General features: G+C 45.3%; 1 protein-coding gene across 9 annotated transcripts in view; it reads right to left on the minus strand.

Moving 5' to 3' along the window:
* The window catches only part of MEF2D (myocyte enhancer factor 2D), a 147126-nt gene that overhangs the window by 43015 nt on the left and 77751 nt on the right, over positions 1-26360 (minus strand). For all 9 annotated transcript variants that reach the window (XM_083478316.1, XM_083478319.1, XM_083478320.1 and 6 more), the window contains one exon: positions 21801-22110. In XM_083478316.1, coding sequence (XP_083334442.1) covers positions 21801-21854 — 54 coding nt within the window. In that variant the 5' untranslated portion in view covers positions 21855-22110. The remainder of the gene's footprint in view (positions 1-21800; positions 22111-26360) is intronic.

A 26360-nucleotide genomic window follows, 5' to 3' on the forward strand; every position in this document is an offset into this window, starting at 1 on the left:
GTGTCAATAGGCTGGGAGTTCCAAAGGACACTAGCCCCCGAGGGTGCCCCCTACATTGCCACACTGCCTTTCTCTGAGGGGCCATAATGCTTTGGAGCAGCTGCCCTGACAGTCAGAAGTACATATGGAGATTTACCCACCACTGAGCTTTCAAGCCTGGGAAATCTATGCCAGTTGAATCCCTGCCTGGTATGCAGCTGTTGAAAACAGAACTACAAAAAAAGAGGTGGCAGCTTTAGTCTCTAGAAAAGCCTCCCCCAAACTGCTGTCCTTAGACATTTTGGATCAGCACTCACATTAGCCCCAGCCAGCATAATCATGCTCTCAACATCTGCACCATCATACAGCTGTCTGTCTGGGAGTGGTAGTGCAAAGCATCTGAAGCTCACCAGGTTGGGGAGAGCCAATCCAGAGGCAACACACAAACATACTAATCAGCAGGAGCATTACTCATACACAGCCATGAACTCTGGGGGCATGATCCTGTGCCAAAATCTTTGTGTGTGTGTGTGTTTTTTTTAAGGTAATGCAATGTTAAGGCCTGAAGGGACATGGGTGGCGCTGTGGGTTAAACCACAGAGCCTAGGACTTGCCAATCAGAAGGTCGGCGGTTCAAATCCCCGCAACGGGGTGAGCTCCCGTTGCTCGGTCCCTGCTCCTGCCAACCTAGCAGTTTGAAAGCACGTCAAAGTGCAAGTAGATAAATAGGTACCGCTCCGGCGGGAAGGTAAACGGCGTTTCCGTGTGCTGCTCTGGTTCGCCAGAAGCGGCTTAGTCATGCTGGCCACATGACCCAGAAGCTGTACGCCAGCTCCCTCGGCCAATAAAGCGAGATGAGCGTCGCAACCCTAGAGTCGGCCACGACTGGACCTAATGGTCAAGGGTCCCTTTACCTTTACCTTTAATGTTAAGGCCTACACAGACACCTTGAGGGTAAAAATCTGGATTGCAAATGCCCCCCCACCATCTTCAAACCTTGCTCAAGTATCAACCAATCAAAGTTTATCGTTCTAGCCAAAGGCCTTGCACGACAAACCAGCAACAATACCAATAAAAATACATCCATAATATGAGCCAACTTCCATGATGTAAGAGGTTACCAGAGACACCAACAAACTCGAATCTAGCTCGATTTCAAATTAAACCTCCAAATCACCACAAAAATTTATAGTGATTTTATCGAACTCATTTTTCCTGAATGATTGATTGATTGATTGATTTTTGCAGCCAGTGAATGAAGGGCCACTCTGTGTTACAAAACTATTATTGTCACTCAAAAGAAACCAAACCATCACCTGGAAACGCAGCTCAATAAAGGCGTTTCTTAAGGAAGCTGGTGAGAGTTAGGTCAGATAACTAGCTCTAAAATACTCTGTTCTCAAGAGTGGATTCAAAGGGGGAAATCTGGTGTTTTTAATTAGTTGCAGGTCCTTTCTGGATTCTATACAGAAGAGCCAATCCCTTAGTTGACACTTATTCAAGGTCAAAGAAGAACACATTTCTGGAAAATAATAATAGGCTAAAACATCTTGACAAGCTGCTTTCCAGAGTTGGTTTTCATCCAATTCCATATAGCACAGAGCAGTAAAATGCTCAATAGGCATCATAGCAATTTTTAAAATACTGTATACTTTAATTGAGCACAGCCCACTCTTGTCTCAGTTGTTGGCCACCTGGATTCTGTACAAAGAAGAGCTACTGAAATTCTTGAGGGCAGAGTGGATAGCTTCTGAAAAAAAGTATTCTGCGGTTTCTAAAATTTGAATGGAATTTGAATCAGAGCCCTAGATTTCAACAACATATACTAGCATTTGGAAAAGCACTCTGCTACCAAATATTTTTAGGGCAGGTTCAACCTGCTGCCCTCCCCTACTGTAACAGAACTTCATCAATGCCCCCATGGTTTTCTATGCTTTGACTTTGACTGCCTCCAAACTGTGTGTTGCGACACATTAGTGTGTCGGCTGAGGTGTGTAGGTGTGCCGTGCGAATGCTCCCTGTGCTCCTCTGGTGGCTGGAAAGGGGTTAGTTTAGCCACCAGTTTGCTAGTAAAATTGAATTACTGTGTTGCAAAATGATGCATGTTTAAAAGTGTGTCACCAACAGGAAAGTTTGGAAAGCTCTGCATTAAAAAGTAAACCCAAGTATCTACCAGTAAATGAGTGAGTGTTCAACAGCCTGATGATCCAAGCACCATATACACCTAGGACTGGGTCTGCCAAAATTCACAGTCTTAATCTTAGAGTAATATATAGATAGGTTTTCCTGTTTACAGGATGTGCTGAACACTTCTAAGAGATTTTTGAGGCCCAATCAGGAAAGAAAGAGAAGCACTAAATCATCTGCATACATAAAGATTGAAATATTTCTGTTCCTAATTACTGGAGAAGGGGAGATTGCATTGGCTAAATATGGTGCCAAATCATCAATATACAAGTTAAAAAGAGTGGGAGCCAGAGCACAGCCTCGCTTCACTCCTTGTGACTCCTGCTCAATTAGCCTTGCTGCATTCACATCCTGAATGTCTGGAACGTAAGAAGAGTTTGCTGGATCAGGTCGATGGCCCATCTAATCTCACAGTGGTCAAACAGATGACTGTGGAAAACCAGCACCATAACTTGCTGCAGGGATGAATTTGGGATTCATTGGGGCAGCCAGGGCTGCTTGAGTCCTGACACCCAAGCACCCACACCTAAAAGGCAGTATGCATGACATTTCTTCCAGACCTATGGGTCCAGCTGTCTGCTGCATGTAGATGCTGCTTTTGGAGTATAAGAGAGAGGCCCCGGTATTTCTGTGAACTCCAAGGCAATGGAGTCTGCAGAGTGGGGGAAGGGGAGGAAGAGAGGAGGGGAGAGGTTCTGTAGTGCTGAGGAGGAGACAGATGGAAGCTCAGCTGGGGACTCGGGTGAAATTTATTTTCCCTTTGATTCCGGGCTACGTGGCTTCCAATAGTGAGAACAGCCTGTGTGTTTTCGTAGCATCTGCCTGCTGAGGATCTCAAAGAATTTGGTTGATAGGAGAAGAGTGAGAGATACAGCACGCACGAGCAACCAGAGAAAGCAGGTGGGCCAGTCTCCTGCTCCACATTGCAGAGGCTGAAACCAAACTAGCAGCAAATCAAGTGTTAAAGCCAGGCAGTCCCACTTCAGGATGGGAGGCAGCAGAGATGGTATACTCACAGACATACAAGCTCCTCTTCTCACAAAGACCAGAGTCTCCCAAACTGGGCAGTACCATGGGGGGGGGGCTGGGGCTGCGATCCCTAAGGGGGTGCTAAGAGACTTTAAAGAGCTGGGATCACCGGCTCAAGTTTGTCAATCGTGTTGAATTAATTAAACTAAATAGTTTTAATTGGATTTTGAATAAATGTGCAATGAATTGTTACTGTTTTGAATTTTATTGCAGTGTTATCTTCCTTAGGGGACCATGCAAGCCATTATACTGGATAATGTTTTTAATAGGGTAAGGTAGGGGGCACTGGGGATGGGTTTATGGAACCTAGGAGGAGGAGGCTCCAAAAGGTTTGGGAACCACTAACATGGACTATCAAGGAAGAAGGCTCAGATGAACACTTTCCCCATATACGCTAGTTTGCACCATGCAGAGGTGGTTTTGGTTTGAGGGTTTCTTGGGGGCGGGAGAAGAGACATTCTTATGTCTTCCAGGTGAAAGTGAAACAGTCCAGGAACAGCCATATAGCTCAGTTTCAATAACTTTACCCAATACAATGACTGAAAACACTGGGCACCCCTGTCTCCCAAAATCTTTAAATTGTGCGTTCTTGATTATTTGTGCTTGTGGCAGTACTGTGACAGTTATAGACAAACCACCTCTAATGCTCTTTGCACCTGCAGGACCTTTGAGGTGGACACACAGAAGGCTCTTCTTATATTCACAACAACAACAACAACAACAACGTGCGGTAGGTTAGACTGAGAGACATTATAACAGTGGGAATTACTTGCATAAAATGTGCATTTTAGGCAAAATTGCATGCAGAAATGTGTATATTAGGTGAAATGCACACAAAAATACTGAAGCCTCGGGGGGTGGGGAAAAGAAGTTGATTTTGGAAATGGAAAAATGAGAGAAACTGAAATTGACAATATTTGTTCATCCAAGCAGCAGAATAAGACTGGTTGTCTTGAGTCACCTGATCCCATGTCCAGGAGCATTCTGGGCTGAACTGGCAAGAAGCCGTCCTGGTGAATCCCCAGAGTGCCTTGCAAGACCCACCCAGAGCCTCCCACTCCCCCTGAAAGTGGTTAAACCATGAGTAGGCAAACTAAGGCCTGGGCGCTGGATCCGGCCCAATTGCCTTCTCAATCCGGCCTGTGGACGGTCCAGGAATCAGCGTGTTTTTACATGAGTCTCCTTTTATTTAAAATGCATTTCTGGGTTATTTGTGGGGCATAGGAATATGTTCATTCCCCCCCAAAAAAATATAGTCCCCCCCCAAACGTCTGAGGGACAGTGGACCGGCCCCCTGCTAAAAAGTTTGCTGACCCCTGGGTTAAACAGTCAAAGCTCCGTCCCAGCCGCTTCTCTAACCCTGCCTGTGAATTTTTCCTTATTGCTCATCACATGCAGAGGGGGCCACCCTTCCCAGCGCTGTCCTTTGGCAATGTCACCTCCCCACCCGTTCTCAGCTGGACGGATCCTGCCTCCCGCTTTGGCTCCTGACAAATGGAGACAGGCTTGGCTGCCCTTCTCTCCTGATGAAGCCACTTGATCCATGACAGGATGCCCCTGAACACGCCACTGCAGAGGGCAGGCAAGCTGAAACCTGAGACGCCTCAGAGGATTCACTCCTTACCAGGCTCTCTGCCTGTGTGTCAAGGTGGGGCGAAGGGATGGGAGAAGCAAGGGAGAAGCAGAGAAAACAACCTAAAGGTCCAAGGAATTAATTCCCTGCTTGTCCAAAGAATTGGTCTTGTATATGACCGTGGCAGCTCAAATAGTAATTGCAACTCAATGGGAAACAGCCAAAAAAATCTTACACTGAACTTTTCGGTACCACTCACTCTGGAATACAGCTATAATGGAAAAAATGGCACATAATTTGAGATTTTGACAAGGATGAGAGCCTCCAGAAACTTTTCATATGATTTGGCATTCCTTTACTACGTATAAAGCGGGACAACCCTTGTCACAAGTCTGGCAAATCTGTACTTGATAATCAAGTGCTCTTTCTTTTTGTGAAGACATTTATTCTTGCTTCTTTCTTCTATGACTTAGATTTATTTATTTTTTGTTACTTTAAACCATCTGTAACTGTACTTATTTTTAAGTGCCTATTTTAAAGTTTTGCTTTTCGTCTTTTAATTTTCATCTATTGTTGCTACTGTTCTCTCTGTTTTATATACCTTATACAATGGGGAAAAATATTTAAAAAACAAAAACAAAACCCTGCTACAGAAAAAAAAAGTGGGTTGAAGGGGGGATATAGCAGAGGTGTATAAAATTAGACATGGAGTGGAGGAAGAGGTTTCCTCACTCTTGCATAGTACTAGAATCCAGTGTAGTTCTCTAAAGCCGCTGTGTATCCAAATATTCTGGACAGACAACAGAAGTCCTTCATGGAGCCTGTAGTTAAACCTTGGGATTCACTGCCACAAGAGGCAGCAACGACCACCAACTTGGAGGGCTTTCCAGAGGAAATGAATGGAAGATTAGGCTACCAATGGCTACTAGTCACAATGGCTATGTTCTCCCTCCATTATTGCAGGTGGTCTGCTTCTGAATATGAGCTGCTGGGGCCTGCAGCTGAGGACAGCACAGTTGCACTCATGCCCTGCTTACTGGCCTCCTACTAGGACACCTTGATTGACCTTTGCAAGATGGGTCTTTTGTCTGGTCCACCAGCCTGGATCCTCTTATTTTATTTATTAAAGGTATACCCAGCGTTTGAAATTTGCCAGGCACATTTTGCACCTGGCTATCGGCTGCTTGCCACCTAGTGAAGACACCCGGGCGCCAAGACAGTGCCTGACGTCTCTGGCCTCTGGAGGTGCATGCCTGTGGATCCTTGGATCTTGCCTGTTTTCACACACTAGCAACACATCCTGTGGAATTCTACCCGTAACATTTGATCTGCACAATCAGAATGAATTTCGGGAAGTCAAAAGTCGTACTGAAAAATGTGACTTTCAAGCCGCCTGATGCAAAAATGGCATCCCGTTTTGCTGACTGCAACCCTGGCTTAAGCAGCCCTTTGTCGCCTAGCTTAAATATCTGAGTTTCTAACACTGGATACCCCATTTTCTCCAAGGAGCTCAAGGTGGTGTACGTTGTTTTTCAGAGATGCTATTAAAGCTGGAGCATGAAGCAGCTTTGCAAAAGAGGCCAAGCCCTTAGGAGGTTCACCACAATCCCACAGGCAAAAATAACAGGCTGGTTTTTGTTTTTGTTTGTTTTTGCAAGGGAGGGGGCAAGCTAGGAAAGCAGGGCCCAGGTCTGCGAATGCCTCTCTTTCTGCATTCTGCCAGAAGCAGCAGCCCAGGCCCCACCTCCCTCCCTCCCTCTCTCTCCTAACAAGATTGGGCTCTAATCGCCTCACCCCTTCAGAGCGCAAAGATGGCACACGACACAGCTGTTCCCCGCCACGTGAGGTGGCTAAGCCGCCCCATACTTTGTCTTCTGGGCTCGCTGCCTCAGAGCCAGCAGCAGTCACGTTGCCAGGGTCTCTGGCCTGCTCCGCGTCAAGCGAATCACTTCATTTCAGAATCAAGGCAGGGGTCAGCGGCCGGCTCTGACCTCCTCCTCCTCCTCTTTCGCCAGCCTGTGCCGACAGACAGGCAAGGCTGCTTAGGCAGGCGGCGTTATGAAGGAGGTTTCGGCTGCAGACTGTAGGCTGCCCGTTAAGCCGAGCGGCCTCTTGCTATTTGCCCATCTGGCTCCCTGGCAAGAGAGGGAGATAAAGTGGTTCCACTTTAGTTGCCAAGTGGTTCCACAGAGAACCAGGGGGTGGAGGTGAGGTGCGTCTCAGTCCAAAGGGCACCAGAGTGGCACTCACTACTTCACCAGCCTTGCTTATCTCTCTCTTGCTTATCTCATCCGGCATCAGAAGAGCCTGACTCATGGAGGCTGTCAGTAGCTACCAGCCACAAGGGCTATGCTCTGCCTCCACAGCAGGAGGCAGCAATGCTTTTGAATACCAGTTGCTGGAAAACACATGGGATAGGATCGGGCTGTTGTGCTGGGGTCCTCCTTGGGGTCTCCCATGGGCATCATCTAGGTGGCCACCGTGAGAACAGGGTGCTGGACTAGACAGGTCATTGGCCTGACCCAGCTGGCTCTTCTTGTGCTCTTATATAACCTAATGCCCCTCCAGATGTTTTGGACAACAACTCCCTTTAAGCTGCAGGCAATGGGAGTTGTAGCCCAAAACATCTGGAAGGCTTTGCTGCAGACTAGTTAATGTTGCACATCAAATCTCTCTTGCCTGCCTTTTCCTGTCTCTCCCTTCTGGACCTTTCCTGTCCATCTATAAGCTGCCCCCTTCAGAGCCGCCAAACTGCTGGAATGTTACCAGCCCATCTTTCCTAGCAGTTACTCGCAAAAAAGAGTCGAAAATAAAAATTAACTGTTTGGACAATCCTCTCTTTAGGAGTTTGGTTAATGCATTGAACCCTTAATAAGAGCAGCCTCTGGAGAAGAGCTGTAGCTCAGTATTAGAGCATGTGCTTTGCATGCACCAGGTCCCCGGTTCAATCCTTGGCATGTCCAAGTGAGGCTGGGAAAGACTCTCTGTCTGAAACCCTGGAGAGACACTGCCAGTCAGTGTAAACAATACTGAGCTAGATGGAACAATGTCTCTGTACAAGGCCTCTGTTATGTTGGGTCAGGTCCATCTTTTCTAGCAACCTACTCCACACAGGTATTTCCAGGAGGACAGGGAAGTGAGAATCCCTTGTGTTTGTCCCTGACATCTTGACATCTTGAGGTACACTGGTCCTAAATCTGGATATTCCATTTAAAGGTAGCAAACTGCCATGGAGAGAGACCTCCCTGGCCTAAAATCTGTTCAGTCCTTCGTGAGGTTGTATCTAGTCCAGGCAGCACCTCTGAAAGCCGTTTCTCTGCTTACCTCCATGCGTGGTATTCCAGATATGCTTCTTCAGCACATGGAAGTACTATTCATTTATCTTGGCTAATAGTTTTTGCTTCTTCAGACAAGGGCAGGACTAGAGCAAGACATTTGGTGCCCCCAACCAAACATCCCCTGCGTACCGTCTCCCTGCCCCTGCCAAGTCAAGGTGCGTAATACTCAAGGCTGGCCAATATATCTTGGCACTCGGGGCAGAAAATCCCACAAGTGCCTCTCCCCAGGAGTAAAAATGCAATAAATTACATAAACAACAATTTGCTGCCCTTTCATGACCTCACTGTCATATATACAATGGAGCCATCATTTTCAATGCAACCCTCGTCACAAGCCTGGCAAATCTGGAACTATACTTGATGATCAGATAATGCTGATATTCTTTACTTGGACTTTGTAATTTTTAACCCATGTGCATATTCTATGTGACTATTTTATAGTTTTGTTTTTCATCTTTTAATTTTCACCTGCTGTTGTAAATGCTCTCTCTTATATACGTTATAAAATGAAATAAAAATTATTCTACCTCATCCTCACAAAAGGAGCACCTCACTGCCTAATGGTAAGGTCAGCCCTGTAGAAGGAGCACTTTATACATGCTCAGAGGCACTCTCTCCATCAGTCTGTCCCCACCCCTTCCAACAGAGAAGAGCTGGACGTACTCTGCATTGCTCTGAAGACCTTTTGCTAAAGAACGAAAACTCACATCTCCTTTTGGAGAAGTACTTAGACCAGCGTGAGAGAAATATTTTAAAAATGAGATATGGCGATCCTCCATTGCTCATGTCTTATCTGCATGCAAAATCGGCTATCTTCTCCATAGGCTCCAACTGGCCCTGTGTTCTGGTTTCTCTCCATGATCAATCCGAGTTGCTATCTGTAGATCTGCACATGCCTTGGCAGCATTCTCCTTAAGGCAAAATGGTAGTTTTCTCATTCACTCATGGGGGCCCAGCCAACCCTTTCATACAAAGCAGCTGCTGAGTTAGGCCCCATCTGCACTACACATTTAAAGCAGTATCAGACCATTTTAAACAGCCGTGACTTCCGCCAAGGAATCCTGTGGGTTGTAGTTTGTCAAAGGAGCTGAGACCCCTTATTCCCCTCTCAGAGCCACAATGCCCAGAGTCCCTGTGATGAGAGATTGCCTGTTAAACTATTTTGGTGGCTCGGAAGTAGACGGGTCTCTCTCCAGCTCTACTTGAACTGAGAGTAGTTGGCTAAGATGGGGGGAAACAGCATTTATACAGCTGAGAGACTGAAGAAAAAATCAAACAAAAAGGTTAAGAATGACTGACTTCCATTTATTGTTGTTCTGAAGACTAGACTCAGACTTCTATACATTCTAAAGAGGCAGCGTACAGTTTGGTTTGTTGCTGCAAAGGATATTGCGCCCTATGTAAGATTTTATTAAGGCACTAGTCCACTCTAATCTACAACATCTTATGCCAGCCTTAGCCAACCTGGTGCCCTCCAGATATTTTGGACTACAAGTCCCTTCCAGCCCCAGATGATGGGAGTTGTAGTCCAAAATATCTGGAGGGTGCCAAGTTGGTGAAGGCTGGCTTTGGCCACAATAAAATTTTCTAGCCTTTTTTTAAAGGTGCCACAAAACCCTTTGATATTTTAGAAATAATTTAGATACTGCTCAATAGAGAAGTTTATCCTTGTTGTAAATAATGGGGAGTGTTCAGAGCAGGCCTGTTGACATCAAATGGACTTAAGTCAATCATGAATAACTCAAGTCCATTGATTTCAATAGGTCACCTCTGAGTCTGTCTGAGCTGGATACAACCCAACAGCTTTTCATTTCTATCAATATTTAATGATGGTGTATTTATTCATGCAATTTATACATCTATGTATTTCTATCAATATTTCATACAGTATTTGTAGCACTATTTCATACACACGTGGTACTGTGCTGTTTATTTGAATAAATTTAATTTTTAAAAAAATATATCAATTTTGTTCTCCCTTCCTCATATTTGCCCTTAGCACCACTTAGGAGCTTTTCAGCACAACCTTCTTTTTTTTCAGTTCATTCCCGCCTTCTTCTGCAGGGTTCACGTGCACACATTTGCACAGATAAACCCTGAAAAAACCGTCCCAACCAGGAATATCTCAAAACTCTCCATCACTGCAAGAACAGAAGGGAATGGAAAGAGGACTTCTCTCCTCCCCTCCCTGCAACTCAGGATTCAGGACAGATAAAGGAACGTATTTCTTCATGCAATGCACAGTTAAATTATGGAACTTGCTCCCACAGGAAGCAGTGATAGTCACAGACTTGGATGGCTTTGAGAAAGGATTGGACAAACTTATGGAAGAGAATATCAATGGCTACTAGCCATGGCTGCTATGCTCTGCCTCCTTGGTCAAAGGCAATGATGCTTCCATTCGCTGGAAACCACAGGAGGAGAGATGGCTCTTGTGCTCAGGTCTCGCTTGCGGGTTTCCCACAGGCACCTGGTCAGCCACTGTGAGAACTAGAAGAGACATTGGCTTGATCCAACAGGCTCTTCCTGTGCTGGTGGGGCTCATTTGACAACAATGAGCCTTTAATGTCACTGGCCCAGTGCTGTGGAACACTCAACCGATAGAGATTCACGGCACCAACTTTTATTTTATTTTTTAAATATTTTTTTAATTTTCCAAAAATAACATATTTTTAAATGCCAACTTTTAAATGCCTGCTGAAAAGTTTTCTATTCCTCCGGGCTTATACAGGTGCTTAAGAGTGCACCCCCCACAATGGCCTTTTAAATTTCTTTTTGCCTTAAACTTGTTTTTTAACTTTTTATGTTGCTATTTGTTTGGTGTTATATTTTTATAAACTGCTGTGATATATATTTTTTATGATACAGTGGTATATAAATATTTTAATTAAAAAAATAAATGTTATGTTAACTCAGCACAGCAGAGGCACATTGACTCCTCCAAAGGAATGTGAAAACTACTGGCTACTTTTCCCCCACCCCCACCCCCTTGAAGCAAGATTGCTACAGGCTGGCGACCCAGAAGACTAAAACCTTGTCAGAAGCAATAGTAAATAAATAAAAAATTCCATGATGAATTTCTGAAATCCTCACAACAACCCCATGAAGTAGGGGAGTGTCAGTCTCCCATATTGTGGGCAGGGGAGCGCTGAGGGAGAACAGCTTAACAAAGCCACCCTCCATGCGAGTTCCTGGCAGAGGCAAGATTTGAAGTAGGGACCTCCTGATTCACAACTCAGCCTCTTCACTGCCAGGATGCTATGGAAACACCGAACTTGTCAGGCTTCCAAACTCCGTATGCTGCCATTGTTTGCAAGGTTTCTTGGCACAGAGGTAATTATGGTTCTTTTCTATTCTGCAGCCCCCACCGCCCCTCCTAGGGTTCATCTCTCCCTTCCCCCATTAAACCACAGGCTTCCTCCAGTTTCATTTCTTCAGCTGTCAAAAGGCAGATGGCACACAACCCCTTCACCTGTTCAGACCACAAGCAACCGCGCACTCCCTCTTGAAGACATGGAGAAAGAAGAGAGGGTCTCCAGTTGGCAGTGTGGAACTCCTAACCCAGAGAGCCCTTTTTTCCTGTCTTTCATTATGAAATTTATTATAAGAAGTAATTAAGCCCTAGTCACTTCTAGACAACATGTCTATTGAGCATTCTTCCAAACTTGTTCGCTAAGGAGGTTAGGTGGCACCAGCTATTTACTGCACATTCACTAAGAGCATAAGGCCAGTGGCCTATCTAGTCCAGCAGGACCTGCCGTTTCCAGCATTCTGGTATTCTAAAGCATTGCTGGCCCCAGAATACTTCTAGCTGCTGCATTCTGGACCAGCCAAAGTTTCCAGACACTTTTCAGGGGCAGCCCTACAGAAAGCAGGTAAAACACGGGTGGTGCTGTGGTCTAAATCACTGAGCCTCTTCGGCTTGCTAACGTTAGGTTGGTGGTTCAAATCCGCATAACGGTGGTGAGCTCCCGTTGCTCTGTCCCAGCTTCTGCCAACCTAGCAGTTTGAAGGCATATCGGTGCAAGTAGAAAAATAGGTACTGCTGCAGTAGGAAGGTAAACAGTGTTTCCGTGCGCTCTGGCACTCGTCACGATCCTCCGTGAGCCAGTAGCGGTTTAGTCAATGCTGGCCACATGATGCAGAAAAGCTGTCTGTGGACAAACGCCAAGATGAGCACCGCACCCCATAGTCACTTTTGACTGGACTTAACGGTCCAGGGGTCCTTTACCTTTTACAGAGAGCACATTGTAGTACTCCAACCTTTCACAACTGGATGTCAAGAAGGGCCAGTGATCAAGAATGGTGGGAGTTGTAGTCCAACAACACCAGGAGGGTACAAGATTGGAAAAGCATGCCTGATCCCATTTGAGACATGACTGTGGCCAGATCGGACCTCTCTAGGGTGTTTCCTAGAACCATCACATCCAAAAACAGACACCTTCCTCACCTACCCCACAAGAGATTAAGAACTTCAGTAAGCCTAAACCTCACCAGGTAGCAAAGTGTCTACCTAGGTCACCATCTTTCCATCCAGAATGAACACACACAGATCCAGCAGAAGTCCTGGTACCAGGCAGGGCCTGAAATAGACTCATCATTTGCCACAGATGTCATGAAATCCTGATCTATTCTTCTGCGAGTGCAGCCTTAGAACACATACTGAACTGCCCCAAAGCCACCAGTTTAGGGGATCTCATAACCATGCCAACACCACCCCTAAGCAGACCTTCCACTGTTAGAGGCAGCATGTCTCCAGATAACAGCTAGGAACCTAGGATGCTGTCTTAATTTAAGTCAGACCATTGGGTCAATCGAACTTAGTATTGTGCACACAGACTGGCAGCATTTCCTAAGATTTCAGACAGAGTCTTTCCCCAGCCCTATTTGGAGATCTGCAGGAAACAGGATGCTGAACTCAATGAAGCCACCTTGGTCAGATGGGGCAACCAGGCTCTTGCTAAGCTGCAGAGAACAAGTGGTGGTGTAGTGGTTAGAGTGTCATGCTAGGACCTGGGAGAGACCAGGATTCAATTCCCCACTCAGTCAGGAAGCTCTCTAGGTGTAAATTTAGGTCAGCCACAGTCTAATGTGCCTCACAGGTTTGTTGTGGGGATTAAATGGGGGGGGGGGGTTACCATGTATACCACATTCAGCTCCTTGTAGAAAAAGAAGAAAGATAAACACCATAAATTAAATAAAAAGTATGTTCTTAACAGCTGGAATAGTGCAATGGAGGTTCATCCTATCTATGCATACGTCACATTCAGATATTATTTTGCTGCTGAAGAGACTTCCCCAACCAGCAACTTATTTCTTCGCTGTCTTTTCAGTAGTGGTGAAGTTAGGGGCTGACAGATATGCAGAAGAAATGGCTGGGGCTGTCTTGACTAGGGCTGATGGGATCTGTGGTTCAAAAGGGCTGTGCTAGCTGGTGATTGGAGTCCAAAACAGCCTGTCAAAACATCTGGAAGCCACCAGGTTGGCCAAGGCTGCACTAACCTCACATCTGCAGCAACGCAGCCAACTCTTAAGGGTGGGAGGGAAAGGAAGAGGGGAGGGCAAGGCAGAACAATGATAAAAGGCTTTCACTCAGTTTGGGGCTAAGATAGGATTTAGTCAGGCCTCCTCACCCTCATCTGGAGGCATTAACCTTTTAAGACGAAGAGGGTAATCAAATCTCCTTCTCCAGGGTGTAAGCCGTGTGCACCAAGGACTGTGGAAGGAATTACTGGACCGTCCAGGCTGGCATAACTGAAGGAGGATTTCTGTCTCCCTCCCAACACATCAAGGTACCAGCCGCTTCTCCAGCCGGTCGGCCAGGCCCTGAGGACCAGTGGACTGATCTGCAATGGCAAATCCCCTCTGCAAATCCCTGTAATGTCATTAGGGACTATTACAGGCTCGGCATCCTTGCCTTTGGCTTCTGCCAACTCTCCCAGCCCAGTGAAAAACCACCCGCTCATGTCCCCTGCAGGAGGGGCAAATCCAGCACTGGAATAGGACATCATCTTCAATGACCCCTCTTGACCAGGGACAGCCCTGAGTTTCTGGGATCTCTTGCTGATAAGCACCACTGTCTTATATCTTGATTTGTGGAGATGATGTGGATGCTTTTAGAAAACACAGACTCTAGGAGCCTCTGTCCTTCTGCCTTAACTTGTCCCCCTGCCATCCCCAAGTCTCTAGAAGTTAAATCTCTTGACAGATGTGGCAGATGCATCATGACCCCAGGCCCAGGGTAACACATGTATATGAGATCTAAGGCACAGGGTTCGATCCAATAAAGTTAAACTCAGAGTAGACCTAAGTTAGCCCTGTCCATTATTTTCCATGGAGCTATTCTGAGTAGCACTAGCACTTGATACAGCACACAGCCTTCCCACTGCATGATTCATTTTGTGCCACTGGTAAAGTACACTAGGAAAAAAATCTGCATGTTTTCAGGGCGTTTGTGGAGTTTGTGCTGGTTTTGCACCACTGTCCTACATCTGTGCAAAATGGGCTAAGGTGGAATAAATGAGTACAGTGAAGGCACATACATTGAAGGCACATAAATACACCTGCCCAACCTCAGGTTCTGATGGTTTGTGTGCGTGTAAACACACTGCAAGGTAGCAATAGCTAGCTGTTATGAGGTTTTCCAGGGATGCGGGTGGCACTGTGGGTTAAACCACAGAGCCTAGGGCTTGCCGATCAGAAGGTCGGCAGTTCGAATTCCCGCAACAGGGTGAGCTCCCGTTGCTCGGTCCCTGCTCCTGCCAACCTAGCAGTTCAAAAGCACATCAAAATGCAAGTAGATAAATAGGTACCATTCTGGTGGGAAGGTAAATGGCGTTTCCGTGCGCTGCTCTGGTTCGTCAGAAGCGGCTTAATAATGCTGGCTACTTGACCCGGAAGCTGTACGCTGGCTCCCTTGGCTAATAAAGCGAGATGACCGCCGCAAACCCAGAGTCGGCCACGACTGGACCTAATGGTCAGGGGTCCCTTTACCCTTATGAGGTTTTCCAGAAACCTTTAGAATGCTTTCAGTACTCACTGAGAACCAGCCACATGCAATGTCTCCCATGGGAACATTTCTGGCTCTAAAGACACTGCAGTAAAAGCAGGCCAGCAGGTATGCAAGTCCAGCACCTTGCTGAAATTAAGCAGGTCTGTATCTGGCCAGTGCCTGAATGGGTGACTGCTTGGGGACCACATGCACACCACTTTGGGTTCTGTGACTGAAGAAGAGCTGCAGACAAATGTAACAAAATAAATAATAAGCCAGGTACTTTAACCTGCTAACCTGAAGAAGCCTCTTCAACAGCTCTCTCCTGCAAAGCTTAGCTGCACAAACAGCAGCTCAATGGAAAGAGATGAGAAACAGGCAATTGATTTGCCCTGCACTCTGACACAGGATGCCTCCCGCTCCTTCCTGACGGGATTGTGGAACCTGGACTCAATCAAAGCCCCCAAAGAACTGGAAAGTATTTTCCATTCACTTTTACTGCTTCAAATAACCATGGAAAGACATACATCCAGCTTGTCCTTGGCACCTAGAGCTGGCCTTCCCTCTGTTGCAAAGCATGACCACTCCAATAAAAAGTTCCAGCAGCTTTCTTAATAATAATTGCTAATAGGAAGTTTCCTGCTAGCCTTACAAAAACCAAACCAAACAAAATGCTTTGAACAACTGGGATGCTTTCACAATTTCCTCTTCTCCTCAATCACCCCTTCCCCCACCATTTTTTGTTTTGTTTTTAAATATGCTTTTATTAAAATATTTTCTTGGGTAATAACAGTACATACAGAGTCTCTGTTTTCAAGTCATAGTATCCTTCAAACAAGTCAGTCATATTCAGAGTGAGACGTTACTCTTACAGGCAAAATGGCTCCCCCAAACTTTTAAGAAGTAAAACTCAAAAGACCCGTTGTTCCAAAGGGAACAGGAAAACCACTCCAACCAAATTTGCCTGCTATTGCTTGTTATGGGCAGCATAATGTCCTGTTTGGAATTAAGTGCAGTGAAAGGGGTGTGTATAAAAACCAAAACTCCGCACCAAGAAGACAGCTATAATAGGATGAAAGACTAAGGCAGGGAATCTGGAAGCCTGCAGTTCCATTCTTGCCCCTGCCTGGAACTAACTAGGGAAGCCCCCTCTTCCCCTTAGCCTCATACTCATATTGCAGACAGGAATAATAGAATCATAGAATCTGAGAGTTGGAAGGGACTCCAAAGGTCATCTAGCAATGCAGGAATATCTGCTAAAGCATCCATGGCAGATGGCCATCCAACCTCTTGTTTAAAAACCTCCAAGGAAGGAGAGTCCACCACCTCTCAGGGGAATCTGTTCCATTGCTGAACAGCTCTTACTGTCAGAAAGTTTTCCGAAATGTTTAGTCGGAATCTCCTGTCTTGCAACTGGAAGCCATTGGTTCAAGTTCTACCCTCCAGAGCAGGAGAAAACAAGCATGCTTCCTCTTCCATGTGATGACAGTCCTTTAGATATTTGAAGATGGCTATCATATCTCCTCTCAGTCTCCTCCTTTCCAAGCTGAACATATCCGGCTCCTTCAAGCGCTCCTCATAAGGCTTAGTTTCCAGACCCCTGATCATCTTGGTTGCCCTCCTCTGCACACGTTCCAGTTTGTCGGCATCCTTCTTAAATTGTGGTGCCCAGAATTGGACACAGTATTCAAAGTGTGGTCTGACTAAGGCAGAATAGAGTGGTACTATTAGTTCCTTGATCTGGACACTATGCTTCTGTTGATGCAGCCTAGAATAGCATTAGCTTTTTTTGCTGTTGCATCACACGTTTACTCATGTTAAGCTTGTGGTCCACCAAGACCCCTAGATCCTTTTCACATGTACTGCTAGTAAGCCCGGTGTCCCCCATCCTATATTTGTGTATCTGTTTCTTCCTAAGTGCAGAACCTTACATTTGTCCCTAACACTATTGCCCTACCGCATGGGATAGTTGTACTGAGAACTAGATCATGCAAAATGCCTTGAACTCTCTCAAGTGTTGCATGAATGCCACATGGGATCATTATTAGGGCTGCCACTCAACTGAAAGAAATCTTAATGGAAGAATCATGTGTGTTTTAATTAATTTATTCAATAATTTGCAAATGACGAAATGCTTCCATGATGCAAATGAAGAAAGCTCCATTTTTTATTTTAAAAAGGCTTTACTTTGATGGTACATGCACTTGCTGCAGCAGGCAAGACAGTTTCCCTCCTGTATGTGAGAGAAGGGGGCAACGGAGGGCAGGAAGACAATGCCTCATTCAAGATGGGCATCCTTCATGGATTTGTCCATGTAAAAGTAATAAACAATTTAATTTGGAAAATGTCTATCTGATTAGTTTGGGAGCACCTTTTTTAAGATTTTAAAAATCACGCTACATTGATTTATCAAGTAACACCCCTAATTATTATTACGAGGGATGAACACAATCAGCAAAAAGACAGACACCAGCACAGGAGGCAAGGTTTCCACCCAGGAGATTTATTAGGCTCCTTCCCTTGATTCTTCAGTAGGCTTGCTCAGCTCTGAGTTTTGGTGAAACTAGGAGAATTTCTGAAATGAAAATCTGGAATTGAAAGAGTGCAAAGTTTGCTGCAGTTTCCAATTCCTTCAGCTCAGTTCCTTCTTCCATTCTGCAGTTAGTGCAGAATGCAGTCACAAGAATTTATTTTATTATGTGACACATATTCTATGGAATCTATTGTTGCTGCCTATATGTTACCAGGCCCACATCAAAGTGCTAACATTAACTTATAAAGCCCTCAATAACTTGTGACCTTGATATTTGTCAGAGCACCTCTTTCCACATCAGCCAGGTTGGGCCTAAAAATCAAGAGGCGGGGGCTGCTTCCAGCCCAAGTAACTGATGCTGCCCATTATGGGGAACCTGGAGCAGGGCCTTCTTTGTGGTAGTGCCCCATGAGTGGAATTTTCTCCCCTTACAGGCGTGAATGTCTACAACACTAAAAGCTTCTGATGCATGGTGAAGAACCCTTGGAAACTGTGTTCCAAAGCTGTTAGATTAGCCACGTGTTAGATTAGCCACATGTAATGTCAGCCTTTAATTGACTTTGCATTTTCATGTAGAAAGTTGCTGTCATAGCGGTGTTTTAGTTGTATTTCATCTCTGTCACACAAAGCTACAATTCCCAGAGAGCTGAGAAGAGGGATCGATTGCTAAAACACTCTGCAAATTGTAGCTCTGTGAGGGGAACGGGGGCCTTCTAACAGCTCTCAGCACTGCTAAAAAACTACAGCTCCCAGAATAGTTTGAGGGAACCCATGAGGGTTTGAAGTGAAATCATAGAGCTTTAAATGTTTGATATGAATGAGGCCTAAGTGGTTCCTAACCTTGCACAAGTGCCTTGTGGGGTGGGGGTTGAAACTGTGAGGAAGAGGCCTCTCTAGATAAAGAACAACAACAAACAATTCATTAACCCCCTCCCAAAGCAGCTTGACAGAAGTCCTTAACACTAGAGCTTGCCTTTGTACATGTGAATGTGGCCTTCTCTCTAACCACTCTCTCCTGCCCTTGGGCTTTGTCAACAGTGGAGTCCAGGGGAAGGAGGGCTGGTGTTTTAATTTCTTGAAATGGGATTCACAGCTCGCTCTCAGGTGTTTATTGAAACAACCTCAGTCTGCATCAAGGGGCCGTTGCCAAGAGAACAGACCTGCTGGGGAGCTGGAAATCGAACTAGGCCATCTGTCACGATGGGTTAATTTTAAGACCTCACAACCTTGAGGGTGGTTCCCTGAAGGGTAGGAAAGTATTTGCCGCAGCAAATTTGCTGCCTGCCAGAACAATCCCTCTGCTAGCAATGGAACAGCAGGTACCTTGTTCCATGTTGTTGTTGTTATTGTTGTTGTTGTTGTTAACAGTCCTCTACCCCACTTCAACAAGCATGGTGCAGGACACTGTCAAGGCAGGGTGCGTAGTTTTGGTGTTAAGAAGAAATTGGGTTTTTAAAAAAGCCTTCTGGATTTCCAGGTCACCCCTGAAAACCCCAAATCTGCTTGCTTTGGGGTAGTCGCTTTTATCCTTGCTTTAAGTATGCAAGTTACAAGTCCTCATGGTGCAGTTAACAAACATGGGAGTTGAAGGAGGCCAAGTCACCCTGGCCAGTGGGAAGCAGATTAGAAATTGCCTAAATGTCATGTTCATAAAGACACAGCGTTTATGTTATTGTACCTCCTGGTTTACAGCCTGTTGCACCCCAAAGACAGAGGGTGAGCTAAGAAGCACAAAAACCCAATTAGGGCAATTGTATTGCCACTCAAAAGCCACCTGAAATAAATATATAATCAACTGAGCTCTGATTCTGGAAGGTGGGGCTTAGGAGGACCTCCAAGGTAAGGAAATTGTAGGGTTTAAGTAGGCAAGAATTCCATCCTAGGCGGGGGGGGGGGCACATTCACAACCATATATTTAAAACGCTATGGTGCCAGTTTAAATAGTCATGGCTTCCCCCAAAGAATCCTGGGAAGTGCAATTAGTTAAGGGCTACAATTCCTAGTGTCTTTTAACAACCAATCCCTCTTCCTAAAGAACTTTGGGGATTTTAGCTCTGTGAGGAGATGGGGCCCCATCTAGTCCAGCGTCTTGTTCTCACTGGGGCCAACCAGATGCTCCACTGGGAAGCCAGCAAGCAGGACATGAAGAGCTACTCTCCCCACTCACGTATCCTAGCAACGGGGGTTGAGAGGCACACCATGTCATTACAGGAGCAGCCTGTATTCGTCTTTCCAGTGCCTGCTGTAGACCTTTCTTTCCCCACCTTTTTTTCAACAAGCCTTTTAAATGAAGGTTGTTTTTATCCCAGTCTGTATCTGCTATGGACTTGAAACGGTTTCTGTTACCAGTGTTTTTATGCATTAGATATTTTACCGAGTCTTCAGCAGAAGGCCCCAAGGCAGGTTACTACTACAACCACCACCACAAATACTTTTCTTCTTATTATTAACTGCATTTTGATCCTACCCTTTTCTCTAAAGAGCACAAAGTAGCTCTCGCTTATTTAATCCCACAACAAGCCTGTGAGGAAGGTTAGGCTGAGAGGCATTGACTGGCCCAAGGTCACCCCCAGTGCATGTCATGGCCAACAAGTGGGGATTCGAACCCTGGTCCCTGCCAGGTCTTAGTCCGACACTCTTACCACTTTACCACACTACACAAGCAGGATATTAAAATCAGTTAAAACAATTTACCATCAGAAGAATGGGGGATGGGGTCTAAAACACTATGACATGTTTTAAGGGAAGTAATTTCTAAATGAAACAAATAGATAACAACACTAGCCACCAAGGCTAGTGGTCACTGATGGCCTTATCCTCCATGAATCTGTCCAACCGCCTTAGTTGCTGGCCACCACTGCATCTTGTGGTAGCCATATTCCTGGCCACTGGATTCATTCCTGATATTTTAGAAGTGAGGTTATGAAGAAGCAGCTGAAAGAGCCTGGATGGTTTATTTCAGAGCTTGACAGAGATGGCGTAGATAGCAAAAACCCTCAAGCCAAGAATGCCTACCACCACAAACCTTTGATTCTGGGCCATGACTCTGAGATGTCTGTCCTTCCCCAGTGACCTTGACAAGGAAAAATAAAGCTTTGAGGCTTCAAGCTAGACCTGGCAACGTACTGATGAGTGTTTTGGGGGGGAGATAGTGGCCACATTGGCAATACACACGTAAAGCACTATGATACCACTTTAAAACGTCATGTCTTCCCCCCAAGAAACCTGGGAGCTGTAGTTTGTTAAGGGTGCTGAGAGTTGTTAGGAGACACCTTTCCCCCTCACGGAGCCACAATTCCCAGAATTCCCTGTGAAGAGGGATTGATTGTTAAACCACTCTGGGAATTGAAGCTCTGGGAGGGGAACAGGGGGGTCTTCTAACAACTCCCAGTGCCCTTAGCAAACTACAGCTCCCAGTATTCTTTGGGGGAAGCCATGATGGTTTAAAGTGGAATCAGGGTGCTGAAAATGTGTAGCGTGAATGCGACCTCAGTGGTTTCTGGCAGGAAGTTCCATCCCAGAACGCACAAGACCCCTGATTTGAGGCCACCCCACATCTTTCCAATGACAATTTTGGATATTGAAATCTATGGAAAGCATCAACTTGCTTTGCTGTGCGGGAGTGACAACAAACTATGGTGTGAACTGCTCCCCAGATGGGCACATAACTTCTAGCCTTTGCTCCCTGGCCTATAAGACCACACTCTGTAGTTCCTATACTTCATCCACCATCACAGCTGTTCAGATCCAGAGCATCTGCTTGGCATGAGGCCCCAGCTTCAAACCCAATGGCACCTTCAAGGAGGCTTGAGAAAGACCCTGCCCCCAGCCTGGGAGACCCTGAAGAGCTGCTCCCAATCAGTGTAGACAATACTGAGCTAGATGGGCCAACAGTCCAACTCAACATAAGGCACCTTCCTCTGTTCCATCCCAGTCTCAGGAAAGAGACCTGGAAACCCAGCAAGGCTCCCAAGCAGCTCCAAACCACTTAATTGATGCACCACTCACAAGAGTCTGTGCTACTGAAAAGCACAGGTTCAATTTCAGAGTTAGCAAAGTCGAAGCACAAAGCAAGGGGAAAGTGACGTTCCCTTTGGGACTCTGCAGAAATGGCAAATTCTCCCCACCACCCATACCACCATAAAGAGAGAAAATTTAATGCAAACTGACCTGCCGGTTCCTCTCGTCCGTAATCCTCTGGATCTGGATCTTTTTTCTCCCCATCTTCTCCGGAGATCCTCACGGTATGGGGCGGCTTAATTTTTTAATTTCCAAAAATTAAAAAAAGGAAAACACCTTGTTTTTCAAAGTGCTGTCATCCAAAAAATCGTTTTGAAAAAACAAAAAAAGTAGAAAATCACAAAATAAAAAACTAAGCACAAAAAAAGGTTTGTTGCCGCTTTTTCAGTTCATGGTATTCCACTTGTCTGTGCAAATCCAGATGCGTTGGGAATTTGTGATGAGGTTTAATAAAAGAAGCCTACAAAAAAAAGAGGGGGAGAAAAAGAATTAACACTATTGCTTTTTTCTCTTGTTATATGGTACATTCAGAAGTAGCTTGCAGGACAGATTTACATTGAGAAAATGGGGTGGGGTGATTAATCTGCATACATCATAGACACACTTCAGGGTTCAGTGGAGCCTGATTTTAAATGAAAAGTGGGGGTTCAAAGGTCTGCATGTGCCAGACAGAAGAGTGTATCAGAACCCTGCAACCTGAGATGCTGCCTTTCTACCTACAGGGATAAGTGTTAAACATCTGGATAAGCTTTATGAGGAATGTAATGTTGGAACAGCTGCTTGGAAGTCAGGTCTTCCCTAGAAATGATATTATTCCCTCCATAAAGCCCCATATACCTTGTGTTCCCATGACATTACAAGTAGTATTTTAAAGAATAACAAATATATTACAGCATAATTTAGCTGCAACAGACAAGGTCCGCAACACTTCAGGAACCTGTAGAATTTGAAAGCCACTTCAATCCCCATTTGACCATGATAGTAGTAGTTCAAAAAATTATATTTCACATTCATAAAAATGTACAATAATGGGTGAAAATGGACAACATGTGAAACTATTGAAATGTATATTAAAATGGCAAAACAGCACCATTTAAGGCAGCAAAATGGCACCAATCTGTTCTGCCCTAAAAGCAACTGAACTCGGAAGAATCCAACAGCTCAGTTCTGGAACACATTTTTCTGGAGCCCTCCCCCTTCCCCACCCCCAGGGAACACCTTACGGAAAAGTTTCCACACAACACTTTGTCTTAGAACAAGTCCTGAAAGTGTCAAGGCCATAAACAGGAAGCACTCATTGTACACCTGGAAGACCCAGGGACAAAAGAGACATAACAAACAACTGAATCATTTTCCCCTTTTGCAACTTCGAGAAAAGCAGCTCTTTTAAAGAAAAATAAAGAAGGGGAAAAGCATCAGTTGCTTGACTCCACATTCACAGCATACATTTAAAGCATTATGGTACTACTTTAAACAGCCATGGCTTCCCCCAAAGAATTCTGGGAGCTGTAGTTTGCTAAAGGCGCTGAGAGTTGTTAGGAGGCCCCTCCCAGAGCTTCAAGTCACAGAGTGGTTAACAATCCATCCCTCTTCCCAAGGAAATCTGGGAATTGTAGTTCTGAGAGAGAGGAGAGCGGCTCCTGACTCAGCCCCCTAAATTATGGCTCCCATAATTCATTGGGGGGGAGCCATGACTGTTTAAAGTGGTAGGATCCTGCTTTAAATGTATGCTGTGAATGTGGGCTCAATGTGGTATGGTGGTTATTACAATGGAGATCAGAGTTCAAATCCTACATGGCCCTAAAACTCACTGGTTAAGTATGGGCCCCCTAAGCCTAAACTACTTCAAAGGATTTCCAGAGGGGCATCTAGTGTTTACATGTCACTTTGCAGGAAAACTAGCAAAGACTCTTGTGGCACCTTAAAGACTACAGTTCACTTCATCAGGTGTAGGAAGTATTATCCTGGATTCAGGCACATGTCTATATGGTTGGGGGACAGGGTTGTAAACCAGAGGGAAACAAGTTTTTAAAATGTAAGAACTTAAGAATGTGTTGGATCAGCCAAGGGCCCATCTAGTCCAGCTTCCTGTTCTCACGGTGGCCACTCAGATGCATGCGGAGAACTCGCACGCAGGACCCAAGTCAAGAGTGCTTTCCTCTCCTGTGGATTCCAGCAACTGATATGCAGAAGCATTGCTGCCTCTGACCATGGAGGCAGAGCAGAGTCATCATGGTTAGTAGCCCCCCATGAATTTGTCCAATCCTCTTTTAAAGCCATACAAGTTGGTGGCCATCACTGCCTCTTGTGGGAGGGAGTACTACAGTTTAACTCTGTGCTTTGTGAAGAAGTGCTTTCTTTTATGAAAAGCATGCCAAAGAGTTCCAACGCTATCACTTGTGGATCGAACTGGGACAAAGGATTTTTAGCATACTGTATGTGTTAACTGGCTTACTGATGCCAGGACAGTGTGTGTCATCAAAAACTACTGGGTGATTTACCATTGCGAAGAAGCACGTAATTATCTCTGCAAACTTCTCTGCCTTTCATTTCTCTCTGATCACACCCCGTAACAACTCAACCAATGTGTTGGGGGTGGGGTAGGGAAGAGAAGTTGACCAGGGAGTTCAAAGCCTATAATTTCTACACTGCAGCTGTGAGCCTTCCTTATATTTGCTGGGGAGAAACCACTGGCTCACTGGGACCTTTGCACTGCGATGAAACAATTCTGCAACTTTCCAGGATTGATGGCTCAACACAACACAAACTGGCAGCTTTTTGGAAGGTGGGAAGGAACATGTGCAAGTGTGGAAGCTGGAACAGGAAAATGGTAGCCTCTAAAAGGGTCCAACACACCCCTACTAGCAAGAATGAATTTTTGATGGGAAGAAATCACTTATTTATTTACTTACTGTTATTAATAACAACAACAACCAGACTATTGCAAGTCTACATACATTTTTGAGCAAAGTCAGAAAACAGAAAACATGGTTTTTTGCTTCTCCCCCCACAATCCTATGCTGATTTCCCACTTCCTGACCCCGCTTCCTTCCCTGGCCCAGCTGTCTTCTGAAATTTCACCAGCACGGTGTTGCTGCCCACACCTTGGCGCCTGCCTTTGCTATCTTGAGGACTAGAAGCTTTTAATTGTTTGTTTGCTTTTTTAACCACATGAACACCTTTGTGGCATTGATGATGCCAAGCACAGCAATTCGAAGGAGACAGGCCGGACGAAGATGTCCTCAGAAACACTGCGGCCTTTGGAAGCCCAAACAGCTCAGGAGGATCATTAATCCATGCCCTCCTAGTTGCTGGACACTAGATCCTGGGCCACCCAGTGAAATATGGACAATTCTCACACTGTGGGTATATAAACAGTAGAGTCCCCCAAAGATCAGTATTGGGACTGGTGCCTTTCAGTCGCCCTAAAACAACCTGGAAAGAAGGATGAACAATGAGACAGCCAAATTTACAGATGACTGGGGAGCTGGAGGATTGGACTCTGAGATCTGTATTTCCTATCTGTGGTTTCAAGTTGCTTTAAACTGTTTTTAACATTGTGTTTCAATTGTTGCAACCTAACCTAAGGGTGAAGGGCAGGTAAATAACAACATCATCGACAACAAATTGTTTAATGCTATCTGGAGCTGCAAATGGCTTTACATGAGGGGAGGCAGGCCTCTCTCCAGCAATTAGTCTCTGGTACCCCTGCCAGGGGAGAATGCCTCTCCTCACCTCAGCTAGCAAACTCTTTCTTTCTTTCTTTTTTTCTCTCTCACCCTAAATTGCTGAAAGACGTAAGGGGCAAAACAGAGAAATAAAGATGTAGGCAGCTGGGATGCATGGATATAGATAGAGAGGTCACCATGGTAACCATTACCATGGAGCAATTCTTCTCTCTCATATGTACAGTGGTACCTCAAATTACAAATGCCTCAGGTTACAAACGCTTCAGGTTACAAACTCTGCTAACCTGGAAGAGTTACCTCATGTTGAGAACTTTGCCCCAGGATGAGAACAGAAATCGTGTGCCGGCAGCAAGAAGCCCCATTAGCGAAAGCACGCCTCTAGTTAAGAACCGTTTCAGGTTAAGAATGGACCTCCGGAACGAATTAAGTTCATAACTAGAGGTACCACTCTGTGTGTGTGTGTGTGTGTGTGTGTGTGTGCGCGCGCATTCTCTTTCTCAGCCTCCTTCATTCCCTTTCCTCTCTGCACACTACATAGAAGTAGCATGGTGTAGTGGTTAGAGCATCAGATTAGGACCTGGGAGAGACCAAGGTTCAAATCCCCACTCGGCCATGACACTCACCATAGTCCAGTCATTGCCTTTCATCCTAACCTCCCTCAAGGGGTTGTTGTGGGGATTAAATGAGGAAGGGGACAACCACACACGCCATCTTGGGACTCCTTTGTAGAACAGGTAGGTTATAAATGCAATAAATAATAGTAATAACACAGAGATTTGGCAGCACCACGTTTTTGAAGGGGGGGGGACTCCTTCAAATCACAAGCTAAGAGCCACTTCATTACACTCTAAGACTTTCAATGAGCCAGAAGATATGACCACCAAGTAACTGAGCAATGCAAGCAGAAAACTATGTAAGGTGCACAAATCTTTCTCATTGCCCTTCATAAACTATTTTGCCCATTAGACCCAACAAGACCACCAAATTAATGCAAGAATCAGGAAATCTGCAGAATACAGGA

This window comes from Podarcis liolepis, assembly GCF_965112155.1.
Source record: "Podarcis liolepis genome assembly, chromosome: 15".
In the NCBI taxonomy this organism is placed as follows: domain Eukaryota; kingdom Metazoa; phylum Chordata; class Lepidosauria; order Squamata; family Lacertidae; genus Podarcis; species Podarcis liolepis.